The sequence below is a fragment of the Marmota flaviventris genome, chromosome 4 (assembly GCF_047511675.1).
Source record: "Marmota flaviventris isolate mMarFla1 chromosome 4, mMarFla1.hap1, whole genome shotgun sequence".
Taxonomy (NCBI): domain Eukaryota; kingdom Metazoa; phylum Chordata; class Mammalia; order Rodentia; family Sciuridae; genus Marmota; species Marmota flaviventris.
The window spans coordinates 157,594,418-157,613,485 of NC_092501.1; the positions used below are offsets into that span (position 1 = coordinate 157,594,418).

Genomic DNA, 19,068 nt, shown 5'->3' on the forward strand with positions numbered 1-19,068 from the left:
GATGAGAATGGATGTAGTGAGACCAGTTAGAAGGTTATGGAAATGGCATATGCTTTGCATTCTGTTGCTGTGACCAAAAACCTGGAGGAGGAAAGATTTATTTTGACTCACAGTGTCTGAAGTTTTAGTCCATGGTCAGTGGGCTCTATTACTTCTGACCTGAGGGAGGTAGGACATCATGGTGGAAGTGTATGGCAGCTCATAGGAGCTGGGAAGCACAGAGAAAAGACTCAGTCCCCAAGAGCATGCCTCCAGTGAACTACTACTTCCAGCCACATCCCCGCTACCTACAGTTACCACCCAGTAGTCCATGCAACTTGTTAAATCATGGGCTGGGGTTGTAGCTCTTTGGTACAGTGCTTGCCTAGCATATGGCACTGGGTTCAATTCTCAGCACCACATATAACTAAGTAAAATAAAGGTCCATTGACAACAAAAAAAATATTTTAAAAATTGTTACTTCATCAAATGGATTGATCCCACTGATGAAATTACAGCTCCTATAATCCAATATATATTTTTTCAACTACCTAATCAATTATTTAGATGAAGATATAGAAGCTATGTTCATCATATTTACTTTTGGAAGGGTGAGAGAAACATGAAATCAGTCTCTGCAGTGATTTTTAGTGTTTGGATTAAAGAAGTAAGACTAGGTGAAATTTGACAACAATAAATATTAGTTTGTATTAGGTTGAAAATCACTGGGACAAGCACACAATCAGGGCAAAATGACAGTCAGAAAAGCAAATGTGACCTTCAATTTTATTAGTAGAAATACAATATTCGAAATGAGCATGCTGGAAGTACTGATCTGTTCCACATGCTTTAGAAAGCTCGTCATTTAATGGTCTCAGTTGTTTATGTCATACTTTACAAAAGACATCCACCACAGACAAAACAATGACACTTGACACTCAGGAAGTTAGGGAACTGAAGGTTTGGGGTTGTACACAAGGAAGAGATGTAGGAAATGAGAGGACTTATCTTCAAGGTGTGTAGAATTATTTGCAGAGAAGTGGGCAGGTAATGGGACTGGAGAAAACATGATCATATCTTCAAATATTTGAATTGAGCCTAATGCCAAGGATATTATTTTCAATGACCCCTTGAAGTAGACCTGAAACAGAAGGCTGGAAACTTCAGAGCAGCTCTCAGAAAAGGACTTGTCCCCTTACCTTTTATTTTCTTATCGACTATACCTAACCACTTGGCAGTTACATTGAATATGGTCAAAATTAAATGTGAAGAAAACAACCTTACAAATCTCCTGAATCCTGAAATCCTGTGATGCTGGGACCTGGGGATTTGAGGACTGCATTGAGGGCTAAGATGCACTGAGTCCCTTTGAGTCCGGGTCCACGTGCACAGGTTCATCATGCATCCAACTCACAGCTTTGTCCCCTACAGGACTTAGGGGCTTCAAAGTCAGGGGAAATGAGAAATTCAGGGCCTTCCAAGTAGCACTTGTGTCTTTGAGGTTTTACAAACCAGGAAAGGGAGGAAGTGGGCATTTTCAAAGCATTTAATATTTGATAACAAAAAGTTTGCTAAAAGAAGTAAATTTGAATTTCTACTTTTATTTTCACAGAGTTTCTATGGATTCAAGACTTTCACAGAGTCAGTAAATCAGCCACCATATAACTATTTCAAATTATTGGGAGTGTTTTTTTTTTCTGAATCAAAGAACATAATGAGCCAAATATTTAATTCTCTCAGTCACCTTATAGATGCTACCTTTACCTCCCAGCTGCATGCCCATAAGGATAACGTTAAGGTTTGGACCTGGAATGTCCCTTAAAGGCTCATGTGTTGAAGGGTTGGTCTCCAATGTAGCAGTGTTCAGAGGTGGGGCCTATGCGAGGTGACTGGATCCTGAGCACTCTGACCTCATCAGTGGATTAATCCCCCAACAAATTTGCAATTGGATGAGTTATTGAGAGGTGGTAGAAACCATGGGAGAGGGGTCTGCTTGAAGGATGAGGTGACTAGAAGTGTGTCCTGGAAGGGTTCATCTTGTCCCTGGTCCCTTTCTTGATCTCTGCTTTCCCATTGCCATGAGCTGAGCAGCCTTCCTCTTCCAGGTCCTTCCCCTGTGGTGTCCTGCCTCTCCTCAGGCCCACAGCAAAGAGCCCACCAACCATGGACTGAAACCTCTGAAGCCACGAGCCACTGTAAATCTTTCCTTGTTTTAAGTTTTCCTCCTCAGGCATTATGTCCCAGCAATGAAAAACTGACTAACATAGATAATATTGTTCATTGACCACTACACTGTACGAGAAAAGTACAGGCTAAAAAAAAATTCTTCTTCATCCCCATTCACACAAATTCTGTACAGTGATTCATTTATTCCTTCATAAAATATGCAAAAGAGTAAACAATACATGCCTCATTTATTAAATCTCCCATGTTTTCACTGCATATCCCTGATCAGGGTTTGGGACGGATGCTTTCCTTCTGTTACTCCCAGGTTCCCTGAATCACCAAGGTCTCTAGACATTTCAGGAAGTCCTATCCCTACCTCTCAGAGTTGCACCTGTGGGTGGGAAGGAAGCAGCACCAGAAAGTGAACTAGGAGCAGAGGTACCATCCTAGATCTGGTCACCCTCAGTCTTAGCCCTGGGTCCCGCATGCTATGCAAGGCTCCTCTAATCACGGTGTGCAAACAGATGTTGGGGATATCATGTAAATACACCCTGTGATTCAGTAGGTCTGGAGTCGGGGCCTGAGAACTCGCATTTCTAATATGACCCCAGGTGATGCTGTTGGTCTGTGGAACACACTTTGAAAACCGCTGATTCACATTCGGTCTCTGAACCAGTGGACTCCCATTCTGTTTTTCCTCCAAACAGACCCCTCCCTACAGGATAAGTAGTTCATGTGATCCCGGGAACCTAACAACCCAGACTCCCTGAGCTATATTCTGGGTATTCAAGCCCCTAGAATTCCTATTCTCTGTTACCACTCATAGGACTGCTGACCTGTTCCTAGGATGACCTGTTGATGGAAAATCCCTTTAAGTCTGCTTGCATATCTGGATCTATGGCTGACAAAGGGTTACCTATTTTAAGAGGTCTACCTGTATGGGCTGGGGTGGGTACAGAGACCTGACCATGCAAAGCCCCTCTTCCGTATAGTTGGAGACAGGTGTAGACACGGAAAAGAGCCATGATCAGAGGACCTTCAGGCAGGAGGTTTTGTTTTTCTATCTATTGATGTCTATGCCAGAGAGAAATTCTATCCTCTTACAGGATTGTCCCTGATTTTAAGGCCACAGAATCACAGATAGCGATTGAACAACTCTTTTGCAGGAGGAACTGTTACATGTAAAGTGCTCTTCCTAGGGTGAATGAAGATGTCTGTTCTCTCCATTTTCCCCTCTCTACCTCATCCAGATAACCACAGAGCATGTAACCACAAAGCATGTGATAGAGCATGTGCTTTGGAGGTCCCATGGATTTCAGCTGAAATCCCACTTTAGATTCTTATGTGAGTTTAAGCAAGTTAGTTCGTCTCTTTGCTCTCAGTTTCTTTTAAAGTGGGAATAAAATCAGAATGTTTCCCCCCTCCCATAATCACCCCATTTTATTCTATTCTTCTCTCAGCCTTTAGCACAAATGCCACCTTCTTAGAGGCGACTGAGTGCCTGTATCTAATCAGGAAGTAACTTTTCTTTCCTCCTATTTGTCCTTTGTATTTGTTTTTGTTTTGATTAATGTTTTACTAGCCAACAGCACACAGAGAGAGCGGGACCAAGCCTCTGTTCTCTGTTGTACCCCTCCAGCTGGCACAGTGCCTGGCACCTTATAGATGTGAAATGCATAAACCAACTTGCGGTCATTGTCACAATTAGAGAGAGGATATATTAAGGGACCAGCACCTAGTACTGATTTCTTTTCAGTATGATTCGTACTATAAATAGATATTTTATTTTGTTTTCTCACACTCAATATCAGGGGGAGGATGGGGTGAATTTGGGACAGCTACAATCTGAATTGTCCAAGTCAAGAAAAAATGTGGTGTGATAAGCGACTGGCTGGAGCAAAGGGAATCATGACACACTCTTTAGAGACTAAAGAAACAAAATACCCACAGTTTAAAACAAAGGATAATAAATAGAAGAAAAAGTTGTAGTTTGCCAGTTTTTCTCACCCCCTTCCCCCATACCCAAATGGAGCATCTACTTAAAAAGTGTGTGGCCAAAGTCATTTCCTCCTCCAGCGTCCACATTGGCTGTCACCAGCCTCCCCACTGCCTCTTTGCAACTTGGGGGGTTATTTAACAGTTCTTTTAATATCAGTCAGCCCCAGAATTCTCTTGTCAAACATTTCTGGGGCCTCTACTTGAAAAAAGTAACGATTTTCTCAAATCTGTGAACAGGATACTTTTTTTTTTTATAGATATAATGTCAAAATAAACCATCTGCTTGTACAACTGTTTCTAATTACTTCCCTGCCTAGACTCTCCACTCGAGGGGTTTGGCACCAGCACCCCGCCCAGAGCAGTGCCTGCCCAAATCCTCACAGGCGGCTCATCAACGCGATTGCCACTCCGGGTGGAGCCTGGACCTGTGAGCCTGGGTGTCCCTGGGTCCGTCTGCCCGGCCATCTGCTGGTGGTGCCTCTGCCTCCTGCCGCTTCCCCCCACTGAGCCCCACCTTGCAGAAGTGCAGCCCGCCCGCCCGCCAGCCGCACAGCCCGGAGCTCAGCATGTGTCCCCCGGGCTTCGGGCACTTCTTGCTGCTGGCCTCTTCCCTGCTCCTCGCAGGGCTGTCAGCTGTTCCTCAGAGCTTCTCGCCATCTCTGAGGTAAGTGAGGTTTGTTGTTCTTTAAGGCAGAGCTGCCTGCTTTGCGTGGCAGGGTTGAAGCTTGCAAACGGCTGTCCCAAGCCAAGAGCAGACACTAAGTTGGGCATGCGATAAACGGTCTTCAACCTGTTGCTGTTGCTTTCCTTATGTCTACCCTGGTGTTGCTTCATCTCTCTCCTTTGCTTTTCCTTTGGAAAAATACAATCATTGGAGAAAAAAATATCATTTATCCTTGTGCAAACACATATCAGCAGGAATTTCTGCCCCGAGTTAAAGGTGTACTTTTACAAGTACAGAACGATCTCAGAGCCCAGAAGACTGCATTGTCTGTTTCCCACAGCATCTACATGGAGTCTGTTTTGCATTCTGAAAGAGACTTTTGAGGTGCATCACAATTGCTAAATAGTTCATTTGCTTTTTGAAGCCAATTTTAAAAAGCTTTATTTCTTATATGACCACAATATGTAACTCCTTCTGTATCTTCATTTCTTTTCCACCAAATAACCACCCTCTGGCCAGCAGATAGCAATGGAACATTTTTTAAGAAGACCTGAAAGATCATTTGCATTTGATCTAAATGTGCATATAAGATTCAGCGCCGACCACCAAGGGCAGGGCTAGGTCACCTCTATCCACCAGGAAGAAGGTCATATTTTATATCGTGGTTATTGCTCAGGTGGATGGTACCGATTTGGGAAAAACACAGCCTTTGTAGGGGCTCCCAGAGGGATCAGGCTGCAGACCCGTGCCTGTGGGGTGAACACGGGGCAGGAAAACTGGGCTGGGAGCAGTCAGGGCTGTGTCTGTGTCTGACCCTTGGCCTGGCCTTGATTTTTGTCGCCCCTCAGAAGCTCGTCGGGCGCCCCCTGCAGGCTGTCCCGGGCCGAGTCGGAGCGCCGGTGCCGAGCACCTGGGCAGCCCCCAGGGGGCGCCCTGTGCCACGGCCAGGGCCGGTGTGAGTGCGGCGTCTGCATCTGTCACGTGACCGAGCCGGGCACCTACTTTGGGCCGCTGTGTGAGTGCCACGAGTGGGTGTGCGAGACCTACGACGGGAGCACCTGCGCAGGTAAGGCCGAGGCCCGGCCCCGCTGGACTGGGCCACTTCTTAGGGCTGCGAGGGGCGGGGACGCGCCTGCCTTGAGACCGCACCAAGTGAGTCACTGCGGACGGCGGGGGTGGCACTTCTGCAGGTGGGTTCTGACTGGCAGCCTTTATCCCAATACTTTCCTCTCCCCTGCGTCCCAGCTTACCTGGAGGCAACATTTGTAATCTTCATTCACTTAATTCTAAATCCCCCTTGCCACTATTAAAGTTCCTTATATGGACCAAATTCCCCATATCCTCACTCATGGGGTTACTCTGCTGGACTCACCTCCCCCATCCAGAATGTCAATCATGATATTTGAAGATTATAAGTCTGTCTGTTATTTCCATGGGGAAATTACCTTCCTGAATTCCATGCGGGTAGAATGGAATTGTCTTTGAATTCTGATTTGTTCCTTTACACTTACAAACGGGTCTAGTTCACTGAGGTGTGCACATCAGAAAACTGGAGCAAGGGAAAAAAAAATAAACAGGCACATATTTTCTTCGAAGCAATTGTTCTTGTATTGTTTTAGCTGTTTGAATTTTTGAGCTGCCGTCGAACTTGGTATTTTGTTAGGGTGGAGCAAAATATTCATTTCCCTTGCACATTTTTAAGAAGTGATTCAGGTTCTGATATTGGAAAGGGTCAAGAAATTCCTTGGTAGAGAAACAACCCTTGACCTCTTTACCAGTTTCATATAAACGAGTCATTTACTTGAGGCCAAGAGCCTCAGTTAGTTCACTGTCACCCATACAGGAACTCCATTAGTGAGGGACAACACCATGCATTCCAAGTAGGGTTTGGCAAATGAATTGGGGGAAAAATAGCAACTTATTTTATTCTTGATGCAGCTAATACTGAGACATCCAACAATAACACACAGAGATCAGAAATGAGTTTATAGCAAAATGTTTTTTTTTCTTGGCACCTGGGCCCAGATGTATACTGTGAGAGTTCTCAATATATGTGCTGTTTGGCAGTGGGGGAAAAATAAATAGTCCTGGAGGTAATTTGGAGAGACACAGGTGTTTCTATGTGGTTTGTTTACCAATCTTTAAAATACTGATTTCCACAGCTTGTTATTCTAACTTCATCTGCCCCACATGTTGCAGAATTATTAAGAGTAACCAACCCTTTGGAATGAGAGCTAAATGTCTCTGATATTTCATTCTTGATTCAACTGTTACCCAACTTCTCTGGCTTTTATTGCCTCTGACAAGCCCTCTTTAATATTAAGAGTTTTGAACAAAATTTCCAGGACTTTTTCTTTGTTGTTTCATTAGAGAAGGTTTGACATGCAGCCTTCAACTGACGAATCTGGCAAATGAGTGTCACCAGATAAACCTCCCTGCTGAAGAATCCTGGCTGCCGCCTATGCAGAGGAAGGCTGTGGTAGATAGGGACCTTTTTCCTCCAGTGGAAAGTGATTTGTTGTTTATTCATAACATTGTAGTCACCACATTCCTTCCTGGTAGAAATGCAGTACTGAGTCATGTGCGGGTACATTTATATACAAGGCAAAATGTTTCTCTTTATTGCAATGCGGAATGAAATAGTTGTGTTCATTTGCCATTTTCACCTTGCTGACAAAGCCATTGAGGCTTCTCTCCAGGGCCTTGTGCAGAATCTGCCCCTGACAATACTCTGACCATGCCCTCCAGGCCCTGAAGAGTTCTTACACATATGCTCAGGTCAAGTTTCAGATTGCTGCATGCTTCAGATTTAGTTTCTCAATTCCAGTATCAAGAAGGAGTTCCCACTGTATAACTAGTGTGGAAACATAGCCGGTTTTCCATTTGTATGTACACCTGGGCCTCCACCTGTGATAAGCCCTGCAGGTGTCTTCCAAAAATAGTGTAACTTCTAGAAGCCTTCTCTACCTCCATGAAGGAAACAAAATCCTGCTCTGGTAGTTTATCATCAGTGGTGAAGAGTGTGCTGTTGGGGAAATCTGTGCCGCAGGATTCAAATCCCAGCCTTACCAGCTGTGTCAACTGGGGTAGTCACTTGAACATCCTAAGCCTTGGTTTCTTCATGTGTAAAATAGAAATTTTAACAGTGACTACCTTCAAAATTGTTGTGAGGTGTAATGTATATGAAACACTTAGATAGTGTCAGACACAAAGTGAATGCTCAATGCATATTAATGTGTTTCTAGATTAAACATGATGATAGTGATGTGTAAATCATGGGCTAGTATGGGTGGGTGGATAGATGGATGGACAGATAGTCAGCAGATAAACTGTCTTATGGTTGTTGGGCATTTGGTACAGTGAGAGCAATTTAGTTTTCTTCATGTATTCTGTGTCTGTTATTGATTTAAGGCCCAAAAGGTCAAGCAAGGATAGTTATTTTGGCCAAGCCTCAGAGCAGCTGTATTAGACATACTGTGCCCTTTTAAAGTGAAATCCTTTGGGATTGTTATCCTGTGAATCATAAGAAACTTACTTATTTTAGTTTTAGCTGGTTGAAAGTGATTATGTTCAGACTATCAAAAATCTATTTCTTGCAGCGTGTACTTGTTCATGGCTCATGATTCTCCCTGACTTCTATAGCATGGAGGTCTGGCCCAGTGATTGTTCCTACAGATGTGATCCTCTGTTAGTGGATAAACTAATTTTGGTGACTGTGTCTTTGAGAACAGTAAGATGTTTTCATGAAAACAAACTTTTAGTTGATATTTGCAAAGCATCTCTGGGTAACCCCCAAAACAACTATGATTACACTTAAGTAAAATGTTGGTTTCTTAAGAATGCTTTTGAAATGCTTTTGAAATATGTCATTTATAAGAGTTCAGTTTTAGCTGGGCATGGTGGTGTACGCCTATAATCCCAGAGCTGGGAGGCTGAGGTAGGAGGCTGAGGCAAATTAGAGGCCAGCCACAGCGATTTAGTGACACCCTGTCTCAAAAGATACAAAGTTCTGGAGATGTATCTCAGGGTAGATGTCCTTGATTTTAATCCTTAGTACCACAGGGAAAAGAAAGAAAGAAAAACAGTACAGTTTTAGTACTTGGGAACGCTAATTGGATGCAACTTAGCAAACACTTATGGAGTACTAAGTGTTTGCTAGGCTTCTGCTGTTGAAGGGGGTGAAAGATGAGGGCTCTATGGCCCCTCAGCTTTGAGTCAAGAGGCTGAGAGAAGTCCCAAATACCTGTGGTACAGTGCAGGATAAAATGTCTACAAGTTTCTTCAAGGATTCCTCGGAGGCAGGGATTAAATATTGTGGCTCAAAGTTCTTTTAAAAGAAGCAGCATTTAACGGAAGTCTCTAAGGATAGGGGGGTTTTAAATCTGAAAGGCAGGCTGTGATGATTCTGAGTGCAGAGAAAGGTAAAGGTTCAGGAGCGGTGGCATGGGGTTGTTTGGGGACTGTGAAGGACACAGGGTTGGCTTGGCCCTGTGAGGGGGTGGGAGATCTGTGGCGAGGGAGAGCTGAGCCTGCTCTCATGGGTGACGGAGCTTAGGTCCTGCATACATGTAAGTCCAGCGGGCAGACACGGGGGGAAGGAGGGCATTTAAAGGCTATTTAATAACAGAATCAACAGGGTGGGTAAGATGATCAATTAAAACTGATGATGAATTTGTAGGTCTGAGCCTGGGAGAGAGAGAGTAGGTGGGATAAAGAAGGCAGGAGAAAGACCTGGCAACTCCTAGCCAGTGATTTTAAGTCCTTATGAAAACAACTATCTTTACCGGGGGCTGCTGTACAGTGAAGAATTGGTGCTCACACAGGGAGAGCCTGTGCCCTACTGACCAGCAGTAGGTCCAGGACTGGATGGGCATCTCATCTCAATTATTGACCTGGTTGACTTGTCTGATGTGTTCACCTTGACCCAGTTACTTAATTCCTTTGAAATTTAGGGGTTTTTTGGGGGGACAACATCCTTATGGAAATGAAGAACCTTATATCATGATGCATGATATTCAGAATAATTTCTGTATTTAAGTATAAATACATTTAAGATGCAGCTGATTTATACATTTATTCAGATTATATATAAGACATTTTTATAAACATTGGTTTATATGTGTAAGCACAGATAGTATAAGATAATTAAAATACATCGAAACACCCCTAATATATAAATAGGACTCATTTTTTTTTTCTTGCAGCTATTTCTGACTTTTCTGAGCTTAAGCAACTTGAGTGGGATTGGCACGTCCCTGTTCTCGAGCACTGGGCTTGCTGGATCTTCCTGGTCTGTCTGAGGACTCTTTGACCTGCTTTTTCCTTGGGTTGCATTCTTTCTTAGACTGCTGAATAATTTCCTTCCAAGCCTATTTTGCAGGATTATTTTTTGGTTTTCCCTTTCTTAGTCATTTTCTGCTTTCCACCTTTCTTTCTTTCTTCACGTCTCATCCAATCCTGCTTCTCGCCTCTTTCTCCCTGCCTGGCCCTGAGATGTAGACCTACCTCTCTGTGCCCCCAGGTCAGAGGCACGGAGCTTGTGAGAAGCTGTCTGTCCCTCCACCCTCTTTCTGAGGGAGGTGATTATCAACCACACACACCTCGTGCCTGCTGTTCTTTTGGTGTGTTCTCATGGTGGTCTTTGTGCCACTTGTGGTTTTGGAGAAGATGATCTGGAGTTCTCTGCCACCTGCTTCCCCTGAGTCTCTTTTGGAGTTCACCCTAGGAGATTCACTTCTTTCCGTAGATGCATCTTGTCTTACCCCAAGTGACATATGACAGTTAAAGGTTTTCATCCTGAAATGAGGTGCCAAGTATGCACACCATTTTTTCTCAATTTTACTGGCTAACGTGGAAAGCACTCTGCAGCTCTACCCAAGATCCAAGATCCCTGCCCCTGAACATTCCAGAAGAGCATATTTATAACATTATGTTGTTTAGATCTCATTTAGTAGAAAAGGGATAAGTTCAGTAGTTTTTTTATTTTATTTTTTTTAGGTAAATTTTCCCCAGAAATAGAAGAGAACATATGGGAACTAATTTATTTGTGTGGCGTGTTTTAAATTTGCAAAGTATATACCTCCTCCATAGGTTTCTCAAAAGTCTATATATTTTGAGACATGATGCTAAAACTGACATCCCACGTCTCTTGCTATCATAAATCCTCTAAAGGCTGCTCAGCTCAATGGGCCTCAGACATAGAAAGTTACATCTGACCTTGAGACACACAGTGTTCATAGCCTTGAGGTGAGTGACCCCCACGTGGTCCTTTTTTGGAGAATTCTCTGTCCGAAGAGTTTTGAAGTAAGACTAAAAAATGCCTTGTTTTTCATATTCTGCCCTTGTGTTTGTTTCCTGTTGCTGCTATAACAAAGGACCACAAGACTGTGGCCCAAACAATAAAAGGGTATTTTCTTAGAATTATGCAGGTCAGAAAGCTGACTGGGCTCATTGTCTCTCTGGAGGCTCTGGGAGAGAATCTGCTTCTGGTGACTTGGTGTGGAGAGAATTTAGTCCTACTGTGGATGTGTGACTGAGGTCCTTGCTTCTGCTGACCTAAGCATATGTGATTGAGTCCAAGGATGATAAGCGTGTGTGCTGAAACTCTCTCTAGTCTTAATCTTAATCCCTGCGGTTAATCAATATGAATTTAGGATATATGTGTTAATATTTCCCTTTGCTTTTATAAGTATGTTATAAACATTCACATATGCATACAAATGCAAATGTGCACCCCCACACAGGCTTCTTTCTTCTGTCCCTCTCTCTTGCTTTGTGTCATCAAGAGTCTTATCATGTTCTAGTGCCTAAGTCTTTGATCCATTTTGAATTGAGTTTCATGCAGGGTGAGAGATAGGGGTTAAATTTCATTTTGTTACGTGTGAATTTCCAAATTTCTAAGCACCACTTGTTGAATAGTCTATCTTTTCTCCAGTGAATGTTTTTGGCGACTTTGTCTAGTGTGGGATGACTGTATTTTTATGAGTTTGTCTCTGTGTCTTCTATTCTGTACCATTGGTCTATGTGTCTGTTTTGGTACCAATACCAAGCTATTTTGTTACTATTGCTCTGTAGTATAGTTTAAGGTCTCTGGTATTGTGATGTCTCCTGCTTCACTCTTCTTGATAAGGATTGCTTTGGCTACTCTGGGTCTCTTATTTTTCCAAATGAATTTTATAATTGCTTTTTCTAGTTCTATGAAGAATGTCATTAGGATTTTAAAAGGAATATTATATCTGCATAGTACTTTTGGTAGTATGGCCATTTTGACAATATTAATTCTACCTATCCAAGAACAAGGACAATCTTTCCATCTTTAAGGTCTTTTTCAATTTCTTTCTTTAGTGTTCTGTAGTTTTCATTGTAGAGGTCTTTCACCTCTTTTGTTAGATTGATTCCTAAGTATTTTATTTTATTTTATTTTTATTTTTGAGACTATTGTAAATGGGGTAGTTTCCTAATTTCTCTTTCAGTAGATTCATCACTGATGTATAGCAACATGTTTGATGTATGGATGCTGATTTTTATATCCTACTGCATTGCTGAATTCATTTGTAAGTTTTAGAAGTTTTCTGGTAGAATTTTTTGGATCCTCTAAGTATAGAATCATGTCGTCTGCAAATAGTGACAATTTGAGTTGTCCTTTTTCTATTTGTATCCCTTTACTTTCTTTCATCTGTCTGATTTTTTAGCTAGAGTTTCAAGTATGATGTTGAATAGAAGTTGTGAAAGAGGCCATCCCTGTCTTGTTCCAGTTTTTCGAGGGAATCCTTACAATTGTTCTCCATTTAGAATGATGTTGGCCTTGGGCTTACCTTAGATAGTTTTTACAATGTTGAGATATGTTTCTGTTATCCCTAGTTTTTCTAGTGTTTTGAACATGAGAGGTGCTGTATTTTGTCAAATACTTTTTATGCATCTATTGAGATGATCATATGATTCTTGTTTTTAAGTGTTTTGATGTGATGAATTACATTTATTGATTTCCATATGTTGAACCAAACTTGCATCCCTGGGTTGAACTCCACTAGATTGTGGTACACTATCTTTTTAATGTGTTTTTGTATACGGTTTGCCAGAATTTTATTGAGAATTTTTGCATCTATGTTCATCAGGGAAATTGGTCTGAAGTTTTCTTTCCTTGATGTGTCTTTGTCTGGTTTTTGAATAGAAGAAAAAGTAGGTCCAAATTTTTACCATGTCAGCCTAAGACCTAACTTCATTAACAAGACTTCTAAAGCACAAGAAGTAAAGTCATGAATCAATAAATGGATGGATTCAAACTAAAAATCTTCTTTTCAGCAAAGGAAACAATCAGTAACGTGAAAAAGGAGAGCCTACAGAATGGGAGTAAATCTTTACTACATGCTCCTCAGATAGAGCATTAATCTCTAGGATATATAAAGAACTCACAAAACTTAATGTCACAAAAACAAATCTTCACAGAAGAAGAAATACAATCAATCAACAAATATATGCAAATCAAAACTACTCTAAGATTTTATCTCACTCCAGACAGAATGGCAATTATCAAGAATACAAGCAACAATAAATGTTGGCAAGGGTATGAGGAAAAAGGCACAATCATACATTGATGGTGGGACTGCAAAATTGTGCAAGCATTATGGAAAGTAGTATGGAGATTACCCAGAAAACTTGGAATGGAACCACCATTTGACCCAGCTATCTCCCTCCTTGATTTATACCAAAGAATTTAAATCAGCATATAGTGATGCAGCCACATCTATGTGTATAGCAGCTCAACTCACAATAGCTAAACTATGGAACCAAGCTAGGTGTCCTTCGACAAATGAATGGATAAAGAAAGTGTGGTATATATGCACAATGGATATTACTCAACCTTAAAGAAGAACGAAATGATGGCATTTGCAGGTAAATGGATGGATCTGGAGACTATCATTTTAAGAGAAATAAGCCAATCCCACCAAAAAAAACAAAGGCTGAATGTTTTCTCTGACATGCAGAAGCTAATTCACAATGTGTGGGGGTGGCTAGAAGAATAGAATTACTTTAGGCAGAGGGGAGTGAAGGGAGGGGAGGGTATATAGGGGTACCAAGGATAGTAGAATGAATCAGACATTACTTCCCTGTGTACATATATGATTACTTAACCAGTGTGATTCTACATCATGTACAATTAGAAGAATGAGAAATTATACTCCATTTATTCATGATGTGTCCAAGTGCATTCTACTGTCATGTGTAACTATTTAGAACAAACAAAAAAAATAAAATGAAAAATATTGTTCCTAAAAAAAAAGGTCTATCCTGGCCCTCATTCTCATTTAATAATATATATGAAATAGAATTTTAATGTGTAGTGTTTTGTGGCAGGGATATATTACTTTAATGAACTATTAGTGAACTTTCTGGCAATTTCTATTTTATGTTATTGCTGTGTGCTTTTTGATACAAGAAAACTTGGCCTTTCAAATTCACATTTAACATTGCACACACAGCCACACAGAGGTGCACACGGAGGCTCTCTGGCCGACTGGCTGTTGCATGTATATGCAGCTGTCCCCACTAGAGCAGGTTGGTTTGCAGACCCACATGAAGAAGTCCCCAGCCACACAGAGTGTTAATAACATGTCTTTGTACAGTGCTGATCTTGGCAAAGGGAAGCTTCAAATCTATGGAACTGGACCATCTGAAGCCTTTGTCCTTTGGGAAATTTAGCTTCCAATCCTGGTCTGGGATTCAAGTGCAAGAATCACTTCTCAGAAGTTGGAGGAGCCTGGCACCCCTGGGACTGTGTGTGCCAGGGGATTTGCTGGAGTGTTTTTAGAGCCCCATGCAGGTAAATTCTCAAGCTATTTTCCATTAACTCTTAAATTGATAAAGATAGGGAGCTGGAAGGAGATTGCAAATCTCATTTTCTTTGGAAAAAGAGTGCTTTGTCTTTTCAAGAAATCACATTTCCTGGAAAATGAGAAACCATAGTTTGTAATAGAACTCGTTCTTTGTCTTCTCTAAATCATCTTACTTAAGGCTGGGTAGAAGGATGACGCTTTATAACGGGAAAAGGAAAGTCAGCCCTGGGTGAGGGTACTGCCTGGCTTGACCTTGAGCTACCCCAGTCTTAACTTTTGTGGTAGAATACGTTCCTCTGCCAAGAGTCTTAGCATTGTAATTGTTTGTACAGAGTCACTGGTTCAAACATCAAATTATTCCAAGTGAATAGTTACCCACCCTAGTTTCCTGTTTCATGATTTTACCAAGAAATTTCCTAGAAAAAAGGCAGGCTAAAAAAAATATATCCTTTTAAAAGAGGTCAATGAGTTTGGATATTGCCTAGAAACTTCTCTTATGGCAAGGCATTAGCTGTACATTTGTGACTTAGTCAAAGGGGGAGAATGAGGAGCCAAGTCAGAAAATCAAAACATGGTAAATGTATTTCCTAATTGATCATTACTGCTCTTTCAAAGCTATCATTTTCTGCTGTGCAAAATAGTTAGACAAAGCTGGTTATTTTTCTAAACAAAATGACTTGGCCATTTAAGCCTTTTCCTTTCCAAAATACAAAAGACTTTTATTTTCTTGGTCAACAGCATTAGTTATATAAGCTCCAAGAGCAGTCTTGACCTGAAAATAATTCATTTATTTAAAGAAAGAAAATATTTGATGTAGTGGAGAGACTTCTCTCACTTGCCTTCTTGGATGGATTTGAGTCTTGAATTTAATGCTACATTCGTAATACAGAAGAATAATGGGAAAATATCAACTTATATTGCTGCATGCTTTGCTTGAAAATATTTTTCATTGAATTCATTCAATTTTCATAATAACTTTAAGAAATATTCAAAATAATTATTCTCCACCTTACATACTAAGTTGCTCTGAGAAGAAAGTTGCTCCTTCTAAAATCAATAGTAGGCTTATCTCCAAGCTTAATATTAAAGTTGTCCCAAAACCATGTCATGAATTCTGGAGAACTGAAATGAAGGTATAATTTTTAGTGACATCATTTTTATATTTTCACATTGCAAAATATAACTTCTGCTGATATTTTTTTTCCTGGAAAAGCAGATTGTAGTTCTTATTTCCATCTTATGTCACACTGCACCAAAAAAAAAAAAAAAAAACGGGGAGGTACTGGGCAGGAGTCCCTTATGCATTTACTGTCAAACGAAGTCAAGGTAACAGAAATTACTGGGACAAAATTATTGGTCATACCAAGATAGAGCATTTTCCCAGCTGTAGTTGGAGTTCTTGGAGTGACTGCATTTAGTAGCAACCATTATCCATGTGAGAATGATTCTCCTGAGTCAGCGATTGAAGAAACTCCTCGATAACCTGTAATTTTCTTTGTCTATGAAAGTGAAAGAAATAGTAGGCAGATGGGCTGAATCTACATACTTGTGATTTTCCTGGACATTAACTTTCATTATTTTTGTATTATGTATTTTGGCTTTTATGAATATACCACATTAGAGATTCACTCCTTTTTGCTCATAAAATTATTCATAATATGAACTTCAAAATTCAAAAGGCATGCAATTTTTAATATGTGTATCTAGCCTTTGGGGATGGAAGCAATGAGAACTAACAGAAATGCAGAGTGGGGGAAGACAGAGTCTCTAGAACACTGAACACTTTGTATTACATCCTCACGAAGGTTGGCTTTACGCCTTGGAGATTGGCTTTGGGTCATGACACGAAGGCTTTGGGGACATCCCCCACACATCATCATCAGCCTGCCTAGGATTCCTAAAATCTACTCATTCTGTATTTCAAATATCCCTGCCAATATGGGAGATGTGGAATTTTAAGATCTGAGTGGTAGCAGAGCGACCTATCATTAACTTGGTCTCTATTGAGTTAGTAATGTTTCCTTTGGGCAGGTACAGACAGGATGGAGTAGGGCACACTGTTCTAGAAAATGCTTGGGAACTGGAAATAAAAACAAAAATGATTTGTTCTTCCTCTACTATTATTTCTTACGGTGTGAACTTTTATTTCTTGTGTATGTGTGTGTGTTACTGAGATTCAACACAGGACCTAGGACAGGCAAGGCAAGCATTCTACCACTGAGGTATACCCCAAGCCCCCTGTATGATCTTTGGCAAGTCACTTATCTTCTCTGAGCCCCAGTTGAGTTAAATTCATTTGAGTTAAGCATTCATTAAACATCTCCAAAAGATGTCTGGAAGGCAAAGGTATCTTAGCATCAGATAGTGGGAGATGAACCACTCAAAGCAGCAGGAATTGAATCCAGTGACTGCAGTTTCAGTGAAGTGGTGGGAAGATTTTGCCGTAGTTGACCACTAAAGAGAAAATTCTGTTACCTTTGGCTTACGTTGAAAACTTGACATTCTTTGAGGATTTTAGAACTCTCAGTTTCACAAAGAATTATCTTCTGCACCTCATGTCTGTGAGTTTTGCACCTGTGGATATAATCAACTGTGGATCAAAAATATTCAGGAAACACTGCATCTATAACTGACGTGTACAAACTTTTTGTTTTTGTTGTTTTGGTCCTTATTTCCTTATAATAAGGAACAGTGAACATGACAGCTATTTACATAACCTTTTCATTGTATATCCTTATGCTGCATTAGAGTATCTGAGAGGGTGTGCATAGGTTGTATGCAAATTCTATGCCACTTTACACAAGGGCACAATTTTGAATCCATGGGGGTTCCTGGAATGGTCCCCATACATACCAAGGGAAGACTGTATTTATGAATGCCCATGGCACATGGTGGTAGAACATGGGCATTACTGTTCTATAAGAAGACTTGGTGTCCATCCTTAATTGCCCAACCATTTGCACAAAGCCAAGAAAAATACAATAAAATACTATTTATGTGAGTCTCAAAATTCACCTCCTAGATGTGTAGTTTTCAAAAATCATAATAGTCTCTGCTACCCTCTGTATGGAAGGGTCAACTGGGCAGCTCAGGAAGAGAACCAGGGGTTGAATGGCATGTGAGGGGTTATTAGGAAGTGGAGTGCAATAGTCCAGAAAACAAAATTCTTTTTTTCTGGAAGGGCAAAATTTCACAGGATACATCTGTTTAAGTACAATAATGAGTTTATTGTGAATCTGAACTAAGGTAATGACAATACAGTCAGCATTTGTCTGGGTTTGCTACGTGACTATTGCATGGTGTTGAACTCTAACGACCTGTGGCAGGGTAAGTGATCTTGCTACTGCAAAGATAAAGCCAGGAGACAGAGAAAGAGGAAAGGTTGAAGATCACATGTTGTCTGACATCAGAACTGTGTAGTCCATTCCGCTTATTAAGTTACACCATGTAGCACCATGCCACCAGGTTACAGATGCTCAGGTCATACTAAATCCCTCTCTGCAAATTTGAATTACCATGTGGGGTATTAATCTGCAATAATTAAATGTTGTTTCATATGTGAAAATTCTCGAGGCAGTATAGTGAGGAGACTGAAAGAGAAGAACTGCCCCAGTTCAAAAGCTGATTCTGCCCATGGTGAACCCCGTGATTTTGTAAAGTTAGTGGATTTCCTCTGGCTTCTGTTTCATTTTCTCATAGTGTAATTGAGTACATGAGGATTTGGAAAAGTCCCTGGCATGTATTTCATGCTCAATAGCAGCTACTCTTACCATTGTTGTCAATATTATTATTATCAAGCCATTCCAAGGATATTATATACTCAAGGGCTGGAATCATATCTTATTTTCTATCATATTATTTCTTAGGACTTTATAGATATTGACGTAAGAATGCTGACTTACAAACCACCCCCAAATCCAGGGGCTTATTTAAAAGGAAAGCAACCATTTGTTTCTCCCTCCTGTGTGTGTGTGGTTCAGCTAGAGCATGGCTGGATTCCAGACTGTGGGCTGGGCTTAAGTCAGCTGCATGGTATTCTTATGCTAGCCAGGGTTTGCTTCTGTCATGGGGGAGGACAGTAGTACTGGGATCAGAGGAAGCACCTGCGTGCGTGCGCTCTCTCTCTTTTATCTTTTACAATTTAAAAAAAAATTATTTTAAATTCTAATTTGTTATATATGACAGCAGAATGCATTACAATTCATATTACATACATAAGCACAGTTTTTCATATTTCTGCTTGTATACTAACAATATTCACACCATTTGTGTCTTCTTTATACATGTACTTAGGATAGTAATGTCCATCTCATTCCACCATCTTTTTTTTTATCCTCTTGCCCCCTCCCTCCCCTTTACCCTATCTAGAGTTTGTCTAATCTTTCCATAGTCTCTTAAAGCTTTGTCTCTGAACCTGTACTTGCACTT

General features: G+C 40.8%; 1 protein-coding gene across 1 annotated transcript in view; it reads left to right on the forward strand.

Moving 5' to 3' along the window:
- Positions 1-4,525: 4,525 nt before the first annotated feature.
- Positions 4,526-19,068, forward strand: part of Itgbl1 (integrin subunit beta like 1) — a 241,944-nt gene continuing 227,401 nt past the window's right edge. Inside the window, exons 1-2 of the mRNA XM_027938908.2 lie at positions 4,526-4,807; positions 5,656-5,873. Coding sequence (XP_027794709.2) covers positions 4,710-4,807; positions 5,656-5,873 — 316 coding nt within the window. The 5' untranslated portion in view covers positions 4,526-4,709. The remainder of the gene's footprint in view (positions 4,808-5,655; positions 5,874-19,068) is intronic.